Source organism: Pseudophryne corroboree, chromosome 6, assembly GCF_028390025.1.
Source record: "Pseudophryne corroboree isolate aPseCor3 chromosome 6, aPseCor3.hap2, whole genome shotgun sequence".
Taxonomy (NCBI): Eukaryota; Metazoa; Chordata; class Amphibia; order Anura; family Myobatrachidae; genus Pseudophryne; species Pseudophryne corroboree.
Window position 1 is genome coordinate 495,719,220 of NC_086449.1, and position 22,849 is coordinate 495,742,068.

At 46.1% G+C, this 22,849-nt stretch overlaps 1 protein-coding gene across 1 annotated transcript in view; it reads left to right on the forward strand.

Annotated features, from left to right (window-relative positions):
• The window catches only part of ANO6 (anoctamin 6), a 199,090-nt gene that overhangs the window by 101,083 nt on the left and 75,158 nt on the right, over positions 1 to 22,849 (forward strand). The window contains exons 8-9 of the mRNA XM_063927350.1: positions 14,028 to 14,162; positions 15,619 to 15,724. Coding sequence (XP_063783420.1) covers positions 14,028 to 14,162; positions 15,619 to 15,724 — 241 coding nt within the window. The remainder of the gene's footprint in view (positions 1 to 14,027; positions 14,163 to 15,618; positions 15,725 to 22,849) is intronic.

Below are 22,849 nucleotides of genomic sequence, written 5' to 3' on the forward strand. Positions count from 1 at the left end.
CTTTCAGGGAGTGTTTGCAAAAATGCAGGCGTGGCTGGGCGTCCGCTGGGCGGGTGTATGACGTGAAATCCGGACACGAATAGGCTAAAGTGATCGCAAGCGCTGAGTAGGTTCAGAGCTACTCGGAAACTGCACAAACTGTTTTTGCAGAGCTCGGCTGCACAAGCTTTCGCATTTCTGCTAAGCTAAAGTAAACTCCCCAGTGAGCGGCGGCATAGCGTTTGCACGGCTGCTAAACCTAGCTAGCGAGCGATCAACTCGGAATGACCCCCATTGGGCTATGTCTGCCATTGTACAACTAATACGTTAGTTTCACTTCAGGCACTAATATACTGTATAATGCTATAAAAAAATGATTATTTTTGTAAAAACTGCTAGCTGCATGAATTTCCATATTTCATATTATGATACATTAAGAGTTCATTAAAATTACTATGCAAGCTGTGAAAGTGTGCTATATTACATATTGATCAATCATTAATCAGTCGACCGTGTAAATGCATTGTCTGGTTGCTATAGATTACAGCATATTTGTCACATGTACTGTTCAAGTACTTGCAAGTTGACATTGGAATGGCTTCACTTTGTGTCTATTGACCTCTTCTGTTCGCAGCCCATGGAGGACCGAACAGATATAAGCTACTGTAATTATGTTATGTGCGCAGCGCACCCAAATCTACATCTCTCTGCATGTTAGTGCAACATGGTTTTGCCCAATTGCTAACGTTTTTTTTTTTGTTAACAACTCTGCGCAGCTGAGCACATGTAATGAATCTACCCCAGTGTTGTTAAATATGCCCTTTTAGTGTTGCTCCAATATCATACAAAAAAGGAACAGTGGTCTCCTCAGATTCCTCTAATTGCACGTGTTGCTGGTCTCAACGGACAAGTAGAGTGCTGGAGGAAAATATATGAAAGTGTGATTTTCAGCAAATTGGAAAGTGCCAATCAGGGCCGTAACTAGGTGTGTGCGGAGGGTGCACCGCACATAGTGCTGCAGGGTAGGGTGTGCTGTTGGCAGCACTTGTCAATTACCTGTTTTAATTACTTTCACTTTCAGCTTCCCCGCTTTTTGAAGCCCAGCATCTCCTGACCGTCCCTATCTCCTACCCTGACCCCTTCTATGGCTAATACCTATACAGCAAGGCTGTTAAACTCGCGACCCACAAGCCGCATGCTGCCCCTACCGTATCCTTTTGTGGCCCCTGGCCAGGGGTCTTTATGTGGACCGTTGGCAGGGAATTGAGCCAGAACGCTGACCAGGTTAGCGGTGCCTGGCTCCGGCCTCCACCGCGGAATGTAGCCCACCTCGTCCGAGCTCCGTAGGATGACCAGGGGCCGGCTCAGCAGCTGCCACCCCCTAGCCCCAGTGGTGGCAGCAGCAACACCACGGGCAGAAACGGGCTTTGGACAGCAGCAGAGAGCGAGCAGGGGAGTGGGCTGGAGCAGGGGCAGTAGGCTGTGAGAAAGAGGCTCCCGACACAGACCAGCAGCACGGCCCCCAGCACACAAAGCACGGCCAGCGAGCAGGTGAGCGACTCCATCACCTCCTGCCCAGCATCTCACCTGCAGCAGGGTGCAGCTCTGCTCACCTGCCCGGCCTCTTATATCGCCCGGTCCCGCACTTGGCAACCCAATGGTGTCCCTATTAATAATAAAGCGCTTGTTTGTATGTGAACACACACCTATAGGGGGAAAAATTGTTAGATAATACTGTCTACAGCTCTTTTAAGTGTGATGATTAGAGAGTCCACAGATTAAAAGCTTTAAAGGTTCCAATGTATTACCATTGGTGGATGAGTGGGAGTGGAAGCGGGTACTTACAGCCGTTATCTCTCCCTAACACTAGTACCTGTATAGTCATCGGTTCCCGGCTGGTTCCCTCTTGCGGCTTCTCCCCTGCGCCCGTCGGCGGTAAATGCTGGACGCTTGTATGGTAAGCTGTTACCAGCTGGTTCCCTTCTTGCGGCTTCTCCCGTGTGCCCGTCGACGGCAGATATTGGACTTGTGTCCTCCGGGGGCTGTGGCTGGTGTCTCTAATGTGCGCTAATCAACGCGTTTCAGGCGGCATGCCCTTTCTTAAGAATACTTATGTATAAATATCTCTTTCTTGCGACCCACACAAGACTTGGACCTTAATAATTCAGCCCAGTTGGGATTTTGAGTTTGACATGTCTGCTATACAGCATTCATGGACTTAAGATGATAGCTCTTTGTTGTTCAGTCACACTGTCCTTTATTACATTTCGGGATGCTAATGTGCCCGGGATTTGAACCCGTTGCCTATGGCATTGCAGTTGGACATTTTCATTGAGCTATCTGCCCTTGCATAGAAAGCTAGAGAATTCTAAGCTAGAGAGTTCTAACTATTTGAAGCTCACCTTGTACTCTGTGAAGGGGTCATCAGCGTTGCGGCTGAGCAGATCTATGTAGTGTGTGACTGCAAGGGATTTGATGTGTGGCTGCACACTGTATGGATCTGCTCGATGTATGGTTCTGGTTATTTTTTATGGGTTACAGGTAGCTTCATGTAGTTAGAAATTACATGCGGGATCAAGTGGCTCGGTGGGTGGGGTGTTTGGCTGGGATGCATCAGGTTGTGGGTTGGAGTACCTGGTGTGGCAGTATATTGGAATGTATTATTTAATGAGGGGTATCGTGACTGAATGGCGGCGAGCTCTCAGGTCAAGTGCATGAATGTGGTATAAAGAGGATTTGTGTCCAAATCCATTTTCTTACAGTGTTCTATGTGTGTGTGTGTATATTATATATATATATTCACTGAACTCTGAGAGGAGCACATCACCCTTGTTATGGTGATAAACAGCCCAAGTGATAGGCCTTGATACAAGCCGCTCTCTGGTACGCATACTACTTTATGTGTGTTGAAACGCACTTTGTAAAATCATACTACACCATAAGGCGCTTGTTCTTCTCCCCCTGTTACACCTACAGAAATACTGCTATATACCATATAGCACCTTGAAGAACTGAGCAGCCGTCCAGAAGATTAGAAGGTATCTACAAAGGACTAAGCAGCCCGGAATCCCTTTGATCTCTGCCCTGTGGACTGCACCAGGGCAATACAGATATACTGTTTGAGACTTAGCCTGTGAACTATTCCTGATTATAAAATATCCTCACAATTTGACCGAGTGGTAAATACAACTGTCGAACTATAGACGAGCGCACAGATCTATACAATATATATATATATATATATTCAATGTAATGATCTGGCACTCACTGGTATGGCTGGTTATTTGGTCCGGTGCCCTTACTGTTCCTCCGCATGCAGGGGGATGTAAATAGAAGCTGTGTAGTACGGCACTCAGACGCTGGTAGATGAATTGAGTTCAAGCCCTGGATAGCTGTCAACGTTTCAATTTAATAGAAATTTTTTTCTTTTTAATAGAAATTTTTTTCTTTTTTTTTTCAAGACATACACATATGTCTTGAAAAAAATTTCTATTAAATTGAAACGTTGACAGCTATCCAGGGCTTGAACTCAATTCATCTACCAGCGTCTGAGTGCCGTACTACACAGCTTCTATATATATATATATATATATATATTAAGAGAGGAGGGGACCCCTGTGCAGATTCCGCGTGCGCCTCCTCTTCTCCACGGCACCGTAGGCTCCGGCATCGTGCCCGCCATGGTCTGGAGACAAATTTACTACTGCGCATGCGCAGCAGCCATTTTGGAAGTGATTTTTTTCGCAGCTGCAGTGCCTGTCGCTGTACTCCCTGAAAGGTAAGTATAAACAACATGTGTGTGGTGTGGGCCCCTGGACCCAGGGGCCCGTGTGCACCGTGCTCATTGCACCCATGATAGAAATGCCTATGTATATATATTGGGGTTTTTCCAATAGAAATTTCATCAGTACTGTGCCAAATGCCTCTTTCAATGATGTCTCATATTTTTCTAGTACATGCAAGAAAGAGTGAAAAAATACATAGCATAATACTTTTTTTATGAAAAAAAGCACACATCATACAATAAAATAAGGCCAAAGGTACATGTATACAACACTCAAGAATGGGATCAGACAGGCAGTGATTGCAAATGGGTAATTACCAGAAATCTTGGAACTGGGTTTTAATCAATTCCAAATGGGCATAGGAACGATGATATATCCCGGGTAGACTCGCAGGCACTCTGCTCCTTAAGGTAATGTCCTCCTTGCACACTCCAGTCGCCTGATACCACTAATGCGTTTTAACCCCTTTTGGGGTCTTTTTCAAGGTAATGAGTGTTGCTAGTCCATCCAAACAATCCTTACATACCCATAATATCCAATCCCTTCACTTCCCCCTACTGAAAAATACATAGCAGCTGAGGCTGGTCTTGCTCCGATCATAGATCTCCTCTAAATCATGTGACCGTAAACCGTTCCCATCTCCAGGGCAACAGTGTGTTTTTTCTATTAACACTGATGTCACTTGATATTGGTTACGTGTTCCGGCACGGCGTCTATCAGGTGCCATCTTTTATGCTTCCGTAATCTCCATCACTGCATTACCATTCCAATGGAGTTGGCACTGTGACTGCTTCATTTCCTACCCACCTGCTGTCTTGGTGACTTGTATTTCCGTATTCCGGATAGATGTGTGCATGTTGTTATGGCAACAGAAGCAGCCTGTCATTGCTTCCTTTAAACTTGGGATTTTATATGTATTTTATCTGGGCATATATTATATTTGCAGAATTGCTGACATTGGCCCTCATTCCGAGTTGTTCGCTCGCTAGCCGCTTTTCGCAGCAGTGCACACGCTAAGCCGCCGCCCTCTGGGAGTGAATCTTAGCTTAGCAGAATTGCGAACGAAGTTTTCGCAATATTGCGAAAAGATTTTTCTTTGCAGTTTCTGAGTAGCTCGAGACTTACTCTTCCAGTGCGATCAGTTCAGTGCTTGTCGTTCCTGGTTTGACGTCACAAACACACCCAGCGTTCGCCCAGACACTCCCCCGTTTCTCCATCCACTCCCGCGTTTTTCCCAGAAACGGCAGCGTTTTTTGACACACTCCCATAAAACGGCCAGTTTCCGCCCAGAAACACCCACTTCCTGTCAATCACACTAGGATCAGCAGAACGAAGAAAAAACCTCGTAATGCCGTGAGTAAAATACCAAACTTCTTAGCAAATTTACTTGGCGCAGCCGCAGTGCGAACATTGCGCATGCGCAGTTAGCGGAAAATTGCACCTATGCGAAGGAAAAGAACGAGCAAACAACTCGGAATGAGGGCCATTGTTCATTTTATCTGTTTTCTTTCTTTTATTGCATGTTGCAGTTACCTCTCTATCTGTCTCTGCTGCTTCTCTATCTGTCACTGCTGCCTCTCCTCTGTTTCTGTGCCCCTGCTGCCTATCTCTGTCCCTCTGTCTTTGCCGGCACATTCTCTCTATGTCCCTGCTTGCCACTCTCTGTTTCTGTGTCCCTGCTGCCACTCTCTCTGTTTCTATGTTCCTGCTGCCTCTCTCTTTGTCCCAACTGTGTCTCCCTAAGTCCCTGCTGCCTCTCTATATGTCCCTACATTCCTGCTGCCTCTTTGTTTTTATGCCCCTGCTGCCTCTTTCTGTCCCTACGTCTCTTCTGCCTCTCTCTCTGTTTCTATGCCCCAGCTGCCTCTTTCTGTCCCTAAGTCCCCGCTGCATATCTCTGTCCCTATGTCTTTGCCGGAACCCTCTCTCTGTGTACATGCCGCCACCCTCCCTGTCTCTATGTCCCTGCTGCCATTCTCACTCTGGAGACCTGTGTTGAGGGGAGGGGGGGGGGGGGGGGTGCCTTAAAAATGTTGCTATGGGGCCCACAAAGTGCTAGTTACGCCCCTGCCTCTATATAAATATGGGCTCATTCAGAGGTGAACGCTAATGGCATCTCTGCAGTTGTGTAGAATTATGCAAAAGCTACATGAGGTGTATTAAGTAAAAAAAATTTTTTAAAAAAGTAGCCCAAGATTCTGTAATGCGCTGCTGCATCTGAGGGGCAGCACGGGATCATCTGCGTGCATATAGGACATCTAGTAACCCTGAGGTTACTCAGGATGTCGCGGGACCAGATCTGCACGTGTGCAGTGCGGTGTCTGCTCTTGTGCAGATCATTAAACAACAGAGATTTATGTAAATCTATAATCAGGCCCTATATGTGTAACCAATATCTCCCCCTATTAGCTAATAACACTGTTCTGTAACATAACTTTTTTTCTTTTATCTTTGGCCTAATCTGAGCCAGAAACGGCCATGCCATTTCAGGGGCTCCAACGGCACATCATGTCCTACCGGCATTACAACATGGAGGGGCGAGAGAAAACCTGAGATTTGGTTACTACTATAAGTGGGCTCAGCTGGGCATGGGAGAGATGTAGCAAACATTCTAAAGAGTTTGTTGCCCATAGCAACCAATTAGCTTCTAGCTATCATTTATCAAATATATTCTATAAAATGATAGCTAGAACCTGGTTGGTTGCTATGGGCACTGCATGGTGGTCACTGGGATGCTCCTTGGGCATTGTATGGTGGTCACTGGGATACTCCTTGTAATGAATATCTCTCACTGGAATGGTAGACCGAGGCATTGTGACTTATTTATTCTTTTACACCGCAAGGAAAAATGTGAGACCAGTGGGTGTTTAACAATGGATGAGACCCCAGTAAGAATGATCTTTTTTCTAATTACCTTTTACCAAATCATTGCTAATCTTTGGAATTCCCTGCTGTTGGATTAAGTAGTAGTAATCATTTAATGTTTGTACTTGTCACCCTTGTCTGCTGCCTACCAGTGCACTACCTCACCTACTGGTGTGATCTCCACCTACTGTGACAGGATCCTCCTGCTGGTGCTGTGAATGCCTACCATGCTGCATTGGCCTTGCTTACTACCATTGTGGCTAATGCTAACAATTTGCTATTCCCCAATTTGTATTGGACCCTGCTTATAGCTGACTACACATTTGGCGATCCACTGCCGAGCTGCCCGACAGCGGATACGGCCGACGGGCGACCCGGCGGTGGGGGGGGGGGGGGGGCAGTGACGTGGGGAGTGAAGTTTTTTCACTCCCCCCGTCACCCGGCTCCATAGCACAGCATGCTAATATGGACGAGATTGTCCATATTGGCCTGCATGCATAAGCGACCCGGCACCAACGATGAACGAGCGCGGGGGCGGCGCATCGTTCATCGTTGGTGCCTACACACTGAACGATAAGAACGAGTTCTCGTTCATTAATGAATGAGAACATTCATATCGTTCAGTGTTATCTGCCAGTGTGTAGGGCCCATTACTCCAACCTACATGAGGCCACTTTTCATATTTTTCCAGGTCCACGTTAAGTTCCTAATCCGCCCTTGTCTGGCATGGAAGAAACGTGAATGTTAACTCAAAGTAAATGTACCAGTAGGGTATTGACAAGCCATTAGAAAATTATCGGAAGATGGAAACCCTTTTTAACATTATCTTATACTGTGAATTTCTTACTCTGTTTCCAAGACACAGAGATTGTTATTAATTTAACCTGTTAATTAAGTGACACGGAGACATGATATTTTCCAGAAGATGCATCACCCGTGGAGAGAGGTTAATTTCAGTATTTGCCCAAAGTAAATGATGCTTCTAACTACAGGTATCATTTAATGTACTGTGCTAGATAAGTGATTGGATGCTTTGGACATCTCTACTTTATCTCTCTCCAGGCTTGATACATATCCCCAAGAGTGCTATATAAAATATGTCTAGCTGCTGAACAGCAGGTCAGGAGCACCAATCAGGACAGTAGAGTAACAGTCATATCAGTAATAATTTGCGGACCCTGTGAAATTAGCATTCAGTAAAGACGGGAGACTCAGTCAATGAATACATAAAACATTTTTTCATTTGTTACATATAAAAATTTTATTATGTGGAATATTTAAATAATATTTGCAAGACATCTCCAAAAACAGTCAGTTTTGGGGGCTGCCCACAAATATTAGACAGCCCCTGAATGTATGTATTGGGGACTGCAATGGATATTCTAGATATCTGTTGCGTTCCTCCTATTTTGATCACAAAGGCAGCCACCAAAAGTTTCTACGGCAGTTGCTAAACTGCAAAACTCGCCAAGCTCCATAATGCAAAGCATTTCTGAGCTTGGCCCGGCAGCTAATGCCATTTCTAAATGGCGTTTGTAGCCCGTGGGTTACATTATGCAATTCTTCCCAGGATAAGGATCCTTGGGATCCCTCTGCATTACTGTCTGTTCCCACATACGCAGTCTGACGAATGCACGTGTGAAGTAGCGCAGCCTGGGTCTAAACCCAGAAGTAAAGTGATCGCATTAGCGATTATTTTACTACTTATACATTGCAGGGATGGGTATGAGACTGATTATGGTATAAAAACTAGAGATGAGCGGATTCGGTTTTACTCGGTTTTACTCGGTTCTCAAAACCGAATCTTATTGGCTATCCAAAACACGTGACATCCGTGAGCCAATAAGATTCGGTTTTGAGAACCGAGTAAAACCGAATCCGCTCATCTCTAATAAAAACTACACCTCGGGACTCACGAAGAGTCATCCTTCAGCACTCAGGAGAGAAAAACCCCCTTGGGGGGAAACCTCTGAGGAACCATGGCCTCAGGATCGCCCTTCCCTCTGGGCATTAAGAGGTGTACTAATAGGGGGATCAAAATTATATCCCGGCGCATGGGATCCTGGTGATCGTAATACCGATGTCGGGATCCCGATTCCAAAAAGACCGACAGGGGTGAGTAAGTGGTATTTTCCACTCTCCCCACCCCCGAACCCTCCCTGTCTGCAGCCTAACACTAACCTTCCCCTTTGTGCCTAACTCTAACCCTTCCGTGGAGGTGCCAAATCATAACCTCCGTCCCCACTGTCTAAACCTAACCCTCCCCTGCAGCCTAACCACCCCCAGGGGTGCCTAACCCGCCCTACCCTCAGCCAAACCCTAACCTCTCCCCACCCGCAGCCTAAATCTAATCCACCCCTGCCCTTCCCCGGGAGCTATAGGTAATGGGAGGGGTACAATACTTGCCTATACCTACCTCTACTTGCCAAAGGTCAACTGATATGTAGACTAAGAGGAAAAGATGAAAAAACATTGTTAGTGGATGAACAAGCAGAGAGATAAACTAAGAACAGTGGTGTGGTTGTGTAGAGAGAAAAATCTCTCTATGTAAATATGTTACTCTAACGATTAAGGGAGAATGCCTAAGATAAGGATAGTTAACCCAATGGGCCTATTGTTTTTATACAATACACACAATGAGGGAGGATAAGTTCTTTCTTATAGTAATAAGTGGGTACCTTCAGAAAAGAAATTTGACTAGTAAATAATAAAAGCTATAAATTTCTAAAATTTACGGGTCAATCCAATTAGGTATGAATTGCCATTGCTGTGACGTTTCAGCACTGGCAACGGCAGCCAAACTCACACCCTTTGTGGCCAGATAGGGCTGCGGGCACTTTTGAGCGAGTTTGGGCTGCTGGAAAGTGCGGCTGTTGTAAGACAAACTCACGCCTAATTAAATTGACCCCTTAGTTGTTAAATGCGATAAAATAGTGAAATATAATGATGTCATTGTCGGCCTGATTCAGTTGTTAACGCAATTGTTGATTCAATCTTTTGCCATTCGCAATTGCATTGCAGTCCACCCTGAGTGAGTCTGAGCAGTCGTAGGCTGAGCAAGTCTATTAGACACAGAGGACTCTTCAGCAGAACCACAGGTCACAATGACAGTGGGTAATACAGTATATGCATGCTCACGGAAAGGTGTTTGAACAGAACTGACATGCCTGTGTACAGTTAGCCACCCCTGTTACCACCCCACATGTCGACTTACTATAAATCACTTTGCGATGGGATTCTCTATGTGAGCTTGATCGCATCTTGTGCGCAGTGCAGCTTACACGCATGCGCAGTTAAAAAGCATTGAGCCACTTGCGCGTGCAACAGCAGCTTTGCGTCCGCATCTGAATCAGGCCACCTGTGCAGTAAGGAAAAGGACTCTAGGACAAAAAGGCTATGTCACCTATAGTATATGCAATGGGGGAGATGTATTAAGCCCTGCAGAGTGATCAAGTGGAGAGAGATAAAGTACCAGCCAATCCGCTCTTAACTGTCATATTTGAAAAATGACAGACAGTAACGGATTGATTGTTATTTTTTTCGGGCAGCTCGCTGTCACTTTACAAAGTATGGGAGGGCTCAAATTTATAGTTTGCAAGGGTGCGCCGAACACCCTAGAACCGCCCCTGCCCCCACACCATCTGTTTGTCCTATACTGAGCTGCTCCCTTCTGAATGTTCTGTATTGTCCGCTCTCCCCCACCATAGTCTCTGTTTTGTACTGTGCGCTCAATACCCCCCCAGCACACACACACAATTACACAAGTATGGTAACTTACCTTTTGCATGTTATCCTCCAGTCCTTGCTGCCTCTGCGAACCCTCCCGTCGTCTTCAACTGACACTTTGCCGGTCACCCGACACTCTGCAAATCTCTTTTCCAGCACTTTTCCAGATGATTAGCTAAACAACCAGAATTTATTGGTCAAACATACTTTGTGTATAATTGTACTACTACATTTTGTTACATACTTCCAATTTTATTAGAAATGTATCTATTTTATTGACTTTTTAATCCAAAACAAAGATCCTGCCTCATAGAGAACCAAGTTATCTGCTCCAGGTTTTATCTTCACTAGTGCTAGGACCATGTTAGTATCATACAATACCCACACTGTGCAGGTTACAGTCTAAATGATAGAGCTGTTGTAACTATCCTTTATATTAGAGATTATATTATGTGTATAAGGAGCACTATTACTGTTGGCATTATGTGTATAAGGGGCACTACTGCTGTGGGCTTATGTGTAAGGGGCACTACTACTGTGGTAATTATGTATAAGAGGCACTACTTTGTGCATTATGTATAAAGCATTATGTATAAAGGGCACTATTGTGTGGCATTATGTGTATAAGGGCCGCTACTACTATGTATAATATGTGTATAGTGGCACTACTACTGTAGGTATTATGTATATAAGCAGCACTACTACTGTGCGCATCATGTTTATAAGAGGCATTACTATTGTTGACATTATGCATGTAAGGGGCACTACTGTGGGCATAATGTGTATAAGCAGCACTACTAATGTGGGCATTATGTGTATAATGGGCACTACTGTGTAGCAGAACGTGACAGATGCTACTGTGTGATGTAATGTGAATAAGGGACACCACTATGTGTGGTGTAATGAGAATTTTGTGTGGTGTAATTTGAATTGGGAGTACTATTGTGTGGTGACGCCCCTTCTTTGTAAGACCACACTCCTTTTTTCAGGCAGCTCGCTGTCACTTTACAAAGTTAGGGAGGGCTCACATTTATAATTTGTAGGGGGCGCCAAACACACTAGCAGCGCCCTGCCCCCACACCATCTGTTTATCCCATACTGAGCTGCCCCCTTCTGCATGTTTTGTATTGTCTGCTGTCCCCCTCCATAGTCTCTGTTTAGTACTGTGCTCTCAATACCCCCCACCACACACACAATTACACAAGTATTGTAACTTACCTCCTGCATGTTGTCCTCCGGTCCTTGCTGCCTCAGCGACCCCTCCCGTCTTCAACTGACACTTTGCAGATCTCTTTGCCGGTCACCCGACACTCTGCAAATCTCTTTGCCAGAACTTTGCCAAATGATGAAAAAACACACAAGACTATCCTTTAGTATACTACAGGTTGAGTATCCCTTATCCAAAATGCTTGGGACCAGAGGTATTTTGGATATCGGATTTTTCCGTATTTTGGAATAATTGCATACCATAATGAGATATCATGGTGATGGGACCTAAATCTAAGCACAGGATGCATTTATATTACATATACACCTTATACACACAGCCTGAAGGTAATTTTAGCCAATATTTTTATAACTTTGTGCATTAAACAAAGTGTGTCTACATTCACACAATTCATTTATGTTTCATATACACCTTATATACACAGCCTGAAGGTCATTTAATACAGTATTTTTAATAACTTTGTGTATTAAACAAAGTTTGTGTACATTGAGCCATCAAAAAACAAAGGTTTCTCTATCTCACTCAAAAAAGTCTGTATTTCGGAATATTCCGTATTTCGGAATATATGGATATGGGATACTCAACCTGTACTAGTTTAAGTACACTAGAAATAGAAGTACAATCAAATGTCCATGAGTCAACCACTTCTCCAATCTTCCTTAAACCAAACATACTTTAAAATTTTTCAATTTGCTATTTATTTTATTTAGTTTTCATCCCAAAGCAAGATCCTGCCTCATTGAGACTTATCTGGATCCCCTGTATGTGTGCTTGTCCTCCATACTGCCTCGTTATTTCTGTAACGCTACATTTTTATTCCTAAATATGTCATTCCTTCCTGAGCTTCTCCTAATTATGTGCCCTTGTACCTATATTCCCTGTTCTGTCTATTGTGTCTTGCCTTTCAGTTGACTATACTGCACTCTGTCTTCCTTACCATCATACCCTGCTATGTAGGACTCACCTCCTCCTACCTGTCTTCCTGCATGGTGACTGGAAACTTCAGCCGCTGTAGATAGAATGTTACAGGATGAAGCATTGTGACGTCACAGGCTAGTGATGTCACAGGCTAGGTGTCACAGTAACCCGCAGCAAAGCTACCAAGTTACAGCTATCTTACATATACATTTTATGCATCAATTATAACTGGATTTACATGAATTTCTAGTTTAAAAAAAACGAGACTAGTGTAGAAATTGAACTGTATAAGGCAATGTAGTACAGAGTGCCTCAATATATAGGTAAAGGGAAAATATAAGTGAGAGAAATTTCTAGACTAAATCAACACTTATGTTTTATAAGGAAATAAAGCTCTTTATCTAACAGGCTGTATTAATCATTTTCCGTTATAGGTTTGCGTGTGTGTGTGTGTGTGTGTGTGTGTGTGTGTGTGTGTGTGTGTGTGTGTGTATATATATATATATATATATATATATATATGTAAAAGCTACCAACTTTCCTGATTTTTTGGGAGTCTTCTGTCAATCGCTGTTCTGCTGTAGAGCAGCAGTGAATAGACGCTGTGCGTATGCGCGTACAGTGTCTATTCATGGAGACAGAGGGACCGGGGCATGCCAGCAGCTCAGAGAGTGCTACATACTGTACATAATACTTCCGCTGTCTCCGGCGTCCGGCGTCCGGCCTCTCCTGTTATCCTTAGAAGCTAAGCCGTGTGACGTGGCAGCTGCTTCTGGTATCTCCTCAGTGAGAGGCCAGGCAGAGAAGCTTCCTGCAGCCGCAGCGTGCGGCCAGTTCCTCTGGGACTCTGAGGACTGTCCCGCAATGCACTCTTCTTCAGTCCCCCAGAAAGGCTTCTGTAACAAGCTGCACTGTATGTATGGCAAAAGTGCCGCAGTGTAGTGTGGTGGTGCTGCACTGCAGAGGGCTATTTAGTACATGATGGTAGCGGTGTGTGTCAGCCGGGCCGTAACCAGGTGTGTGCCATGTGTGCTCAGCCCACAGCGCATAGGCACGGGCCCAAGTTTAGGTATGGGGAGGGGGATGCGCACACCTTTTTTCTTTCTGGCACAGGGCACCAAAATGTCTAGTTATAGCTCTGGTGCCAATGTATCTTTTTTTCTGCGTTTTACCCTTGTCTTACTATCCAGTGAAAACTGTGCAATCCTTAGCTTTACTTCTTCTACGATACGAAACATTGTCAGGTTGCCAACTACAACACTATTAAACTCCAGTTCATGAGAATTGTTAAAATGGTCTGTTCTGTGGGATCTGACTGGATTGCTAGTAAGTGTTTATGAAAATATAGCTAGCGAATACTTTCATCTGGTCTCCCAGAAACAGTTATTTTCTATTAGTTTTCATCTATAAAATTGTAGAGCTTGAGAGCGCTATACAGGATGTTCTGGTAAATCTTTGAATCACAATATAAGAACCCTGTACTGAGCAGATGAACAGACAATGTGCTTATTTTATTTCCTCCACAGAAAATACTATGGTGAGAAAATTGGAATCTATTTTGCTTGGCTTGGTTTCTACACTCGCATGTTGCTACTGGCAGCTGTAGTGGGACTTGGATGTTTCTTATATGGCTACAAGTCTCAGGAATCCTGCACCTGGAGGTAATCACACAGTATTCACGCAAGGAAACTAAAGCTGGAAATATGAAATGCTCTGCAGAAGGAGATCAAGTTGGCTCATATTTCTTTACTCCTAACCCCCCCCCCCCCTTCCCCCAATCTATATCATAACTAGCACGTTCTTGTTCCCCGGCTACTCAGACAATACAACTCAAGGCACTGGCTAGTATCAGAGCCAGACTTACACACATATATATTAACTTGAGTTTTGACAGTAAAAATGATTAGAATAATACAAAGATTATTAAGTTGTAAATATCTTCTTTGTATTATACTGATCTTGTTTATTGTCAAAACTGTGGAGTATACTGGTGCTTGAAAGATGAGGCTCTGCCTGCCCTGCAGGACAACCATCAGAATTGTGGGACATGGGACTGACAAAATAGACAGGGCCCCACCTGGGGAGTCGGAGCTGTGATTAATGTGGGTGGAGCTACAGCAGGGTTGGGGCATCAATTTGTGCGTAAACCAGTTTTAATTATCAAAGTTTGGATTGGAGGTGGCTGTTATTATTACATATCAATCTATCATATAAATTATATTATATCTAGCCCTGCCTCGGCCACCTCAGTATGATTCACCTCCCTCTCTCTCACACACACACACACACACACACACACACACACACACACACACACACACACACACACACACACACACACACACACACACACACACACATACCCAGCCAGCTACCTCTCACACACATATAGTACCCCATCCACCTCCCTCTCACACACATACCCAGCCACCTCCCTCTCACAAATAAAGATACCCTAGTCCTGCCTCAGCCACATTAGAATGATACATAAATACCCTCATAGCAGCTCCACCTAACTCACACACACACATACACACCAGCCACCTCTCTCTCTCACACATATACCCTATCCATACCTCACTGCTATCAGTCAGAGTTTTTAGAGTGTGCTTGTTCGGTCTGCCACTATCCTGCAGACATAAAGTTTCCTTCTCTTTGGCTACTGTTAAACATGATGCCTCCTTGTTTTCCTATGTATTTGTTAGTCCATATTGTTGGATGTTTTGTCTATTGCATGGTGCATCCATTTTATTGAGGTCATTTCTATACAGATACTCTCATCTGCAGTGACAGAGGCAGGCCCCTTTATCTGTCCGGGCCATGGACAAAGGTCCCGGCATCCCCCTTCCCACTTATTGCGGCCCTGTTTATCTGCCTACCCTGACTGAACATCACTGCTGCACTGAGAATATTTTGTCATTCACATTTGTATGTTTTTGGAGACATCATTTACAGATTTCATTTATTTAGTTTTTTGGGCTGTTAGCTGTAATTATTTTTGGGCTTTGCCCAAAAGCTTTATATATGACGATGTATAAACTTAATTAGGCAACTCTTAGCACAAACCACTTGATAATTAAATGCATAATATGTAACAACTATAATATATTGTTTCAGCAAAGAAGTCTGTGACCCTAGTATTGGAGGAAACATCATTATGTGTCCACAGTGTGACAAGGAGTGTACATATTGGTACCTTAATATCACATGTGAATCATCAAAGGTAATGTTTCCAAAATGTACTGTGGATTTGTTCTATTTACTATTTATCTAGGAATCTGATTTATATGGGAGTTTCAGCTTTATTACATGTGTATAGGGCTGTATGTTATTTCACCCACTTACTGTAACAGTATTTTTGCCAACGTTATGATAATTATGTTTTTTTTCTATTATAATAAAAATCAAGCGCTGTCTTTTTGTAAACTTTCATTTCTCTTACGTCCTAGAGGATGCTGGGGACTCCGTAAGGACCATGGGGTATAGACGTGCTCCGCTGGAGACATGGGCACTCTAAAGACTTTAGATGGGTGTGCACTGGCTCCTCCCTCTATGCCCCTCCTCCAGACCTCAGTTAGATCCTGTGCCCAGAGGAGACTGGATGCACTGCAGGGGAGCTCTACTGAGTTTCTCTGAAAAAGACTTTTGTTAGGTTTTTTATTTTCACGGAGCACTGCTGGCAACAGGCTCCCTGTATCGTGGGACTGAGGGAAGAGAAGCAGACCTACTTAAATGATAGGCTCTGCTTCTTAGGCTACTGGACACCATTAGCTCTAGAAGGTCGGAACACAGGTCTCACCCTCGTTGTTCGTCCCGGAGCCGCGCCGCCGTCCTCCTCACAGAGCCGGAAGATAGAAGCCGGGTGAGTATAAGAAGAAAGAAGACTTCAAAGGCGGCAGAAGACTTCTGATCTTCACTGAGGTACCGCGCAGCGGTAACGCTGCGCGCCATTGCTCCCACACATTCACACACTGATGGCACTGTAAGGGTGCAGGGCGCAGGGGGGGGGTGCCCTGGGCAGCAAAATTAACCTCTAGGGACACTGGCATAGATATATATATACTGCGGAGGCAGTATATTACACAAACCCCCCGCCAGTATAAAGATTTGAGCGGGACCGAAGCCCGCCGTTGAGGGGGCGGAGCTTGATCCTCCAGCACTAACCAGCGCCATTTTTTCCACAGCACGCTGCAAAGAAGCTGGTTCCCCGGACTCTCCCCTGATGAACACAAGTACAGAGGGCACAAAAGAGGGGGGGGGGGGGGCACATTTATTTGGCGCAGTGAGTGTATTATATATATATATATATATATATATATATATATATATATATAGAAAAGCGCTGTACTGACTGGATTTATATTCCAGTGTCCGGTGGCGCTGGGTGTGTGCTGGCATACTCTCTCTCTGTCTCTCCAAAGGGCCTTATTGGGGGACTGTCTCCATATAGATACATATCTCTGGGTGTGTGGGGGTGATGGTACGTGTGTGTCGGCATGTCTGTAGCGGAAGGCTCATCTAAGGAGGAGGTAGAGCAGATGATTGTGGTGTCTCCGTTGGCGACCCCGACACCTGATTGGTTGGATATGTGGAATGTTTTAAATGCAAATGTGTCTTTATGTGTCTTTATTACATAAGAGATTGGACAAAGCAGAGTCCAGGGAAGGAACAGGGAGTCAATCCATGGCTTTGGCTGTGTCACAGGGCCCTTCAGGGTCTCAGAAACGTCCCCTGTCCCACGTAGCAGACACTGATACCGACACGGATTCTGACTCCAGTGTCAACTACGATGATGCGAGGTTACACCCTAGGGTGGCCAAAAGTATTCATTATATGATTATTGCTATAAAAGATGTTTTGCATATTACAGATGACCCCGCTGTCCCTGACACGAGGGTATGCATGTTTAAGGAAAAGAAACTTGAGGTAACCTTTCCCCCGACTCATGAGCTGAACGCTTTATTTGAAAAGGCTTGGGAGACTCCAGACAAGAAACTGCAGATTCCCAAGAGATTTCTTATGGCGTACCCTTTCCCCGCGCAGGACAGGGTACGGTGGGAATCCTCGCCCAGGGTGGACAAGGCTTTAACACGCTTGTCCAAAAAGGTGGCGCTACCATCTCAAGACACAGCAGCCCTCAAGGATCCTGCTGATCGCAGACAGGAGACTACCTTAAATCGATTTATACACATACGGGTGCCTTGCTCAGACCGGCGCAGTAGCAGCTTGGGCAGATATCTTGTCATCTGACATTGACACCCTAGATAGGGATACCATTTTATTGACCTTGGGTCACATTAAAGACGCAGTCTTATATATGAGAGAAGTTCGGCTGTTAGGTTCAAGAGCCAACGCCATGGCTGTTTCTGCTAGGCGAGCCCTGTGGACCCGCCAATGGACGGGGGATGCCGATTCAAAGAGACCTATGGAAGTTTTACCATACAAGGGTGAGGTCTTATTTGGGGAGGGTCTAGAGGACCTGGGCCCTCATTCCGAGTTGTTCGCTCGGTAAAAATCTTCGCATCGCAGCGATTTTCCGCTTAATGCGCATGCGCAATGTCCGCACTGCGACTGCGCCAAGTAAATTTGCTATGCACTTAGTAATTTTACTCACGGCTTTTTCATTGGTCTGGCGATCGTAATGTGATTGACAGGAAATGGGTGTTACTGGGCGGAAACAGACCGTTTTATGTGCGTGTGGGAAAAAACGCTACCGTTTCCGGAAAAAACGCAGGAGTGGCCGGAGAAACGGAGGAGTGTCTGGGCGAATGCTGGGTGTGTTTGTGACGTCAAACCAGGGACGACAAGCACTGAACTGATCGCAGATGCCGAGTAAGTCTGAAGCTACTCAGAAACTGCTACGAGGTGTGTAATCGCAATATTGCGATTACTTCGTTCGCAATTTTAAGATGCTAAGATTCACTCCCAGTAGGCGGCGGCTTAGCGTGAGCAACTCTGCTAAAATCGCCTTGCGAGCGAACAACTCGGAATGACCCCCCTGGTTTCCACGGCTACCGCGGGTAAATCGTCTTTTTTGCCTTATGTTCCCCCACAGCAAAAGAAAACACCACAATATCAGATGCAGTCCTTTCGGTCGCATAAGTCCAGAAGAGGTCGGGGCTCTTCCTTCCTCGCCAGAGGTAAGGGTAGAAGGAAAAGAATGCCTGCGACGGCTAGTTCCCAGGAGCAGAAGTCCTCCCCGGCTTCTACTAAATCCACCGCATGACGCTGGGGCTCCGCTGAGGGAGTCCGCGCCGGTGGGGGCACGTCTTAGACTCTTCAGCCAGGTCTGGGTTCTGTCAGACGTGGATCCTTGGGCGATGGAAATTATATCCCAAGGCTACAAACTGGAATTCGAAGAGGTGCCCCCTCGCCGATTTTTCAAGTGGGTTTTGCCAGCTTCTCCCCCAGATAGGGAAATAGTTTAAGCTGCAATTCAAAAGCTGTATCAACAGCAAGTGATTATCAGGGTTCCCCTAGTCCAACAGGGAAAAGGGTACTATTCAACCCTGTTTGTGGTCCCGAAACCGGATGGCTCGGTCAGACCCATTCTGAATCTAAAATCCCTAAACCTGTACTTAAAAAAGTTAAAATTCAAGATGGAATCGCTCCGGGCAGTGATCTCCAGCCTGGAAGGGGGGGATTTTATGGTGTCACTAGACATAAAGGATGCATACCTTGATGTCCCCATATATCCCCCTCATCAGGCGTACCTGAGATTCGCTGTACAGGAATGTCATTACCAGTTTCAAACGTTGCCGTTTGGGCTTTCCATGGCCCCGTGGATTTTCACAAAGGTAATGGCGGAAATGATGGTGCTCCTGCGCTGGCAGGGAGTCACAATTATCCCGTACTTGGACGATCTCCTGATAAAAGCGAGATCGAGAGATCAATTGATGAAAAGTGTGTCGCTCTCCTTGAGGGTGCTGCAGCAGCATGGCTGGATTCTAAATCTACCAAAGTCACCGACTCTGCTATCTTTCTTAGGCATGATTCTGGACACAGAACAGAAGAGGGTTTTTCTCCCAGTGGAAAAAGCCCGGGAACTCCAGAACATGGTCAGAGACCTGCTAAAACCAAAAAGAGTGTCAGTCCATCAATGCACTCGAGTACTGGGAAAAATGGTGGCGGCCTACGAGGCCATCCCCTTCGGCAGGTTCCATGCGAGGACATTTCAGTGGGACCTTCTGGACAAGTGGTCGGGGTCCCATCTGCAAATACATGAGAAAATAAGCCTGTCCCCCAGGGCCAGGGTGTCTCTTCTGTGGTGGCTGCAGAGTGCTCACCTTCTCGAAGGTCGCAGATTCGGTATTCAAGACTGGGTTCTGGTGACCACGGATGCGAGCCTCCGAGGATGGGGAGCAGTCACACAAGGAAGAAATTTTCAGGGACTATGGTCAAGCCAGGAGGCTTGTCTACACATCAACGTACTGGAATTGAGGGCCATATACAATGGCCTACGACAAGCGGAGTGTCTTCTTCGCGACCTACCGGTTCTGATTCAATCAGACAACGTCACAGCCGTGGCTCATGTAAACCGCCAAGGCGGGACAAGGAGCAGAGTGGCAATGGCGTAAACCACCAGGATTCTTCGCTGGGCGGAAAATCACGTAAGCGCTCTGTCAGCTGTCTTCATTCCGGGAGTGGACAACTGGGAAGCAGACTTCCTCAGCAGACACGATCTCCATCCAGGAGAGTGGGGACTTCATCAAGAAGTTTTTGCAGAGATAACAAGTCATTGGGGACTTCCTCAAATAGACATGATGGCGTCACGCCTCAACAAGAAGCTTCGGGGGTATTGTGCCAAGTCAAGGGACCCTCAGGCAGTAGCGGTGGACGCCCTGGTGACACCATGGGTGTTTCGGTCGGTCTATGTGTTCCCTTCTCTTCCACTCATCTCAAAAATATTGAGAATCATAAGACGAAAAAGTGTGCAGACAATGGTGGTCATTCCGAGTTGTTCGCTCGGTAATTTTCTTCGCATCTCAGCGATTTTCTGCTAACTGCGCATGCGCAATGTTCGCACTACGACTGCGCCAAGTAAATTTGCTATGAAGATTGGTATTTTACTCACGGCATTACGAGGTTTTTTCTTTGTTCTGGAGATCGGAGTGTGATTGACAGGAAGTGGGTGTTTCTGGGCGGAAACTGGCCGTTTTATGGGTGTGTGTGAAAAAACGCTACCGTTTCTGGGAAAAACGCGGGAGTTGCTGGAGAAACGGAGGAGTGTCTGGGCGAACGCTGGGTGTGTTTGTGACGTCAAACCAGGAACAACAAGCACTGAACTGATCGCACTGGAAGAGTAAGTCTCGAGCTACTCAGAAACTGCACAGAGAAGTTTTTTCGCAATATTGCGATTCTTTCGTTTGCAATTTTGATAAGCTAAGATTCACTCCCAGTAGGCGGCGGCTTAGCGTGTGCAATGCTGCTAAAAGCAGCTTGCGAGCGAACAACTCGGAATGAGGGCCAATACTCATTGTTCCAGATTGGCCTCGAAGGGCCTGGTATTCAGATCTTCAGGAAATGCTCACAGAAGATCCGTGGCCTCTTCCTCTCAGGGAGGACCTGTTGCAGCAGGGGCCCTGCGTGTTCCAAGACTTACCGTGGTTACGTTTGACGGCATGGCGGTTGAACACCAAATCCTAGCAGGGAAAGGTATTCTGGAAGAAGTCATCCCTACTCTGATAAAGGCTAGGAAGGAGGTGACGGCGAAACATTATCACCGTATCTGGAGGAAGTATGTATCTTGGTGTGAAGCCAAGAATGCTCCTACGAAAGATTTTCATCTGGGCCGTTTTCTCCACTTTCTACAGACAGGAGTGGATATGGGCCTAAAGTTAGGCTCCATTAAGGTACAGATTTCGGCCCTATCAATTTTCTTTCAGAAGAAATTGGCTTCTCTCCCAGAAGTCCAGACTTTTGTAAAGGGAGTGCTGCACATCCAGCCTCCTTTTGTGCCCCCAGTGGCACCATGGGACCTTAACGTGGTGTTACAGTTCCTAAAATCTCACTGGTTTGAACCTCTTCAAACGGTTGACTTAAAATTTCTCACTTGGGGGGGCGTGGTCTGACTGGTGAGGAGAGCAGACGTGCTTCTGCCTGGCTCCTCTACTCACCTTCACTAATTGCTTTTTCTAGGGTCAGTACCCCCTGTGGACACCCTCCGGGGGCTCCCCTTCCCCCCTGTACCTCACCAGAGCCCATTAGAGTTAGCCGCAGAGCCGGGGAGCAGTTCTCACTGCTCCCGCAGGTTGCGGCCTACGCACCTCCAGAAGCCGGGGCCTCGCGTACTTTCTTTACCCGCGTTTGGAGCTCCATAGTGGGGACGCGGCGCTGGGAAGCGGCGCGGACCCCCCTCTCCCCCCGGGCTGCAGGCACCAGTGGCTGACTCCTCAGGACCCCCCAGAGTGGTCACCTCCCGTGGGCAGCGGAGGCATCTGGCAGTGGGGGACAGCAGAGGTACAGGCGCCCAGGAGACGCGGCGGCCATTTTGGATTCTCTGGAGGAGCTGGATAATAAGAGGTAGTGTGCCTGTGTGCTCTGGGGGATTCTGGACTGGGTCTGCACTGGGTCTGGTGGCCCTCTGGCACAAGTTTGGCTGTGCTCCCACTCTGGGGCCTCTGTTAAGGGATCTGGGCATTACCCTTCTCTGTGGAGCTTTAGAATTTCACTCAGCAGTATCTTCTTCTACTACAACCGCCCCATCTTATGGCCACTGGGTGTAACTGCATGCACTTCTTCCACAGTATACTCGATACATATTACATATTATACTGCAGTCTACATAGGAACGCAGCTTTCCCAGCACCTGCCGTGAATATCGGATGCGTTGTCCCCATGGTGGAATGACCACGCTATTATGATGTGACTGCTCTGAGATAATTCTGCCTCCACCCGACTGCTCCTTTGACATGATATGACAATTCAACCTTCCAGTGGATCCTTCTCTGATTGATATTACTGACGTCTCCTATCTCCAGTTCCTCTATTTGTGCCGGTCAGCTTTATTATGCCTCCCAAGAAATAAAAGGCCGCTAAATCTGATTCCCAAGTGGCGTTCTTTAAACCTTCTCCTCAAGCCGCTAAATCAAAAGAGGTACGGAGTGGCCCCTCTAGGTCTGTTGTCCCTGTGTACTCGTCGCCTCGAGATGCGTCTGCCCCTACCACTGTTACCACATACACCAGCTCTATCGAGGATAGTGACTCGCTTACGGTGGGCGCTATGAAGCATCTCCTAACGCAATTTAAGGATGAAGTTGCGGCTGAATTTAGAGCGACTATGAAGGAATGCCAGAGATCTATTGATGAGATTGGTGGCCGCACCGATCACCTAGAAACGAAAATGGGT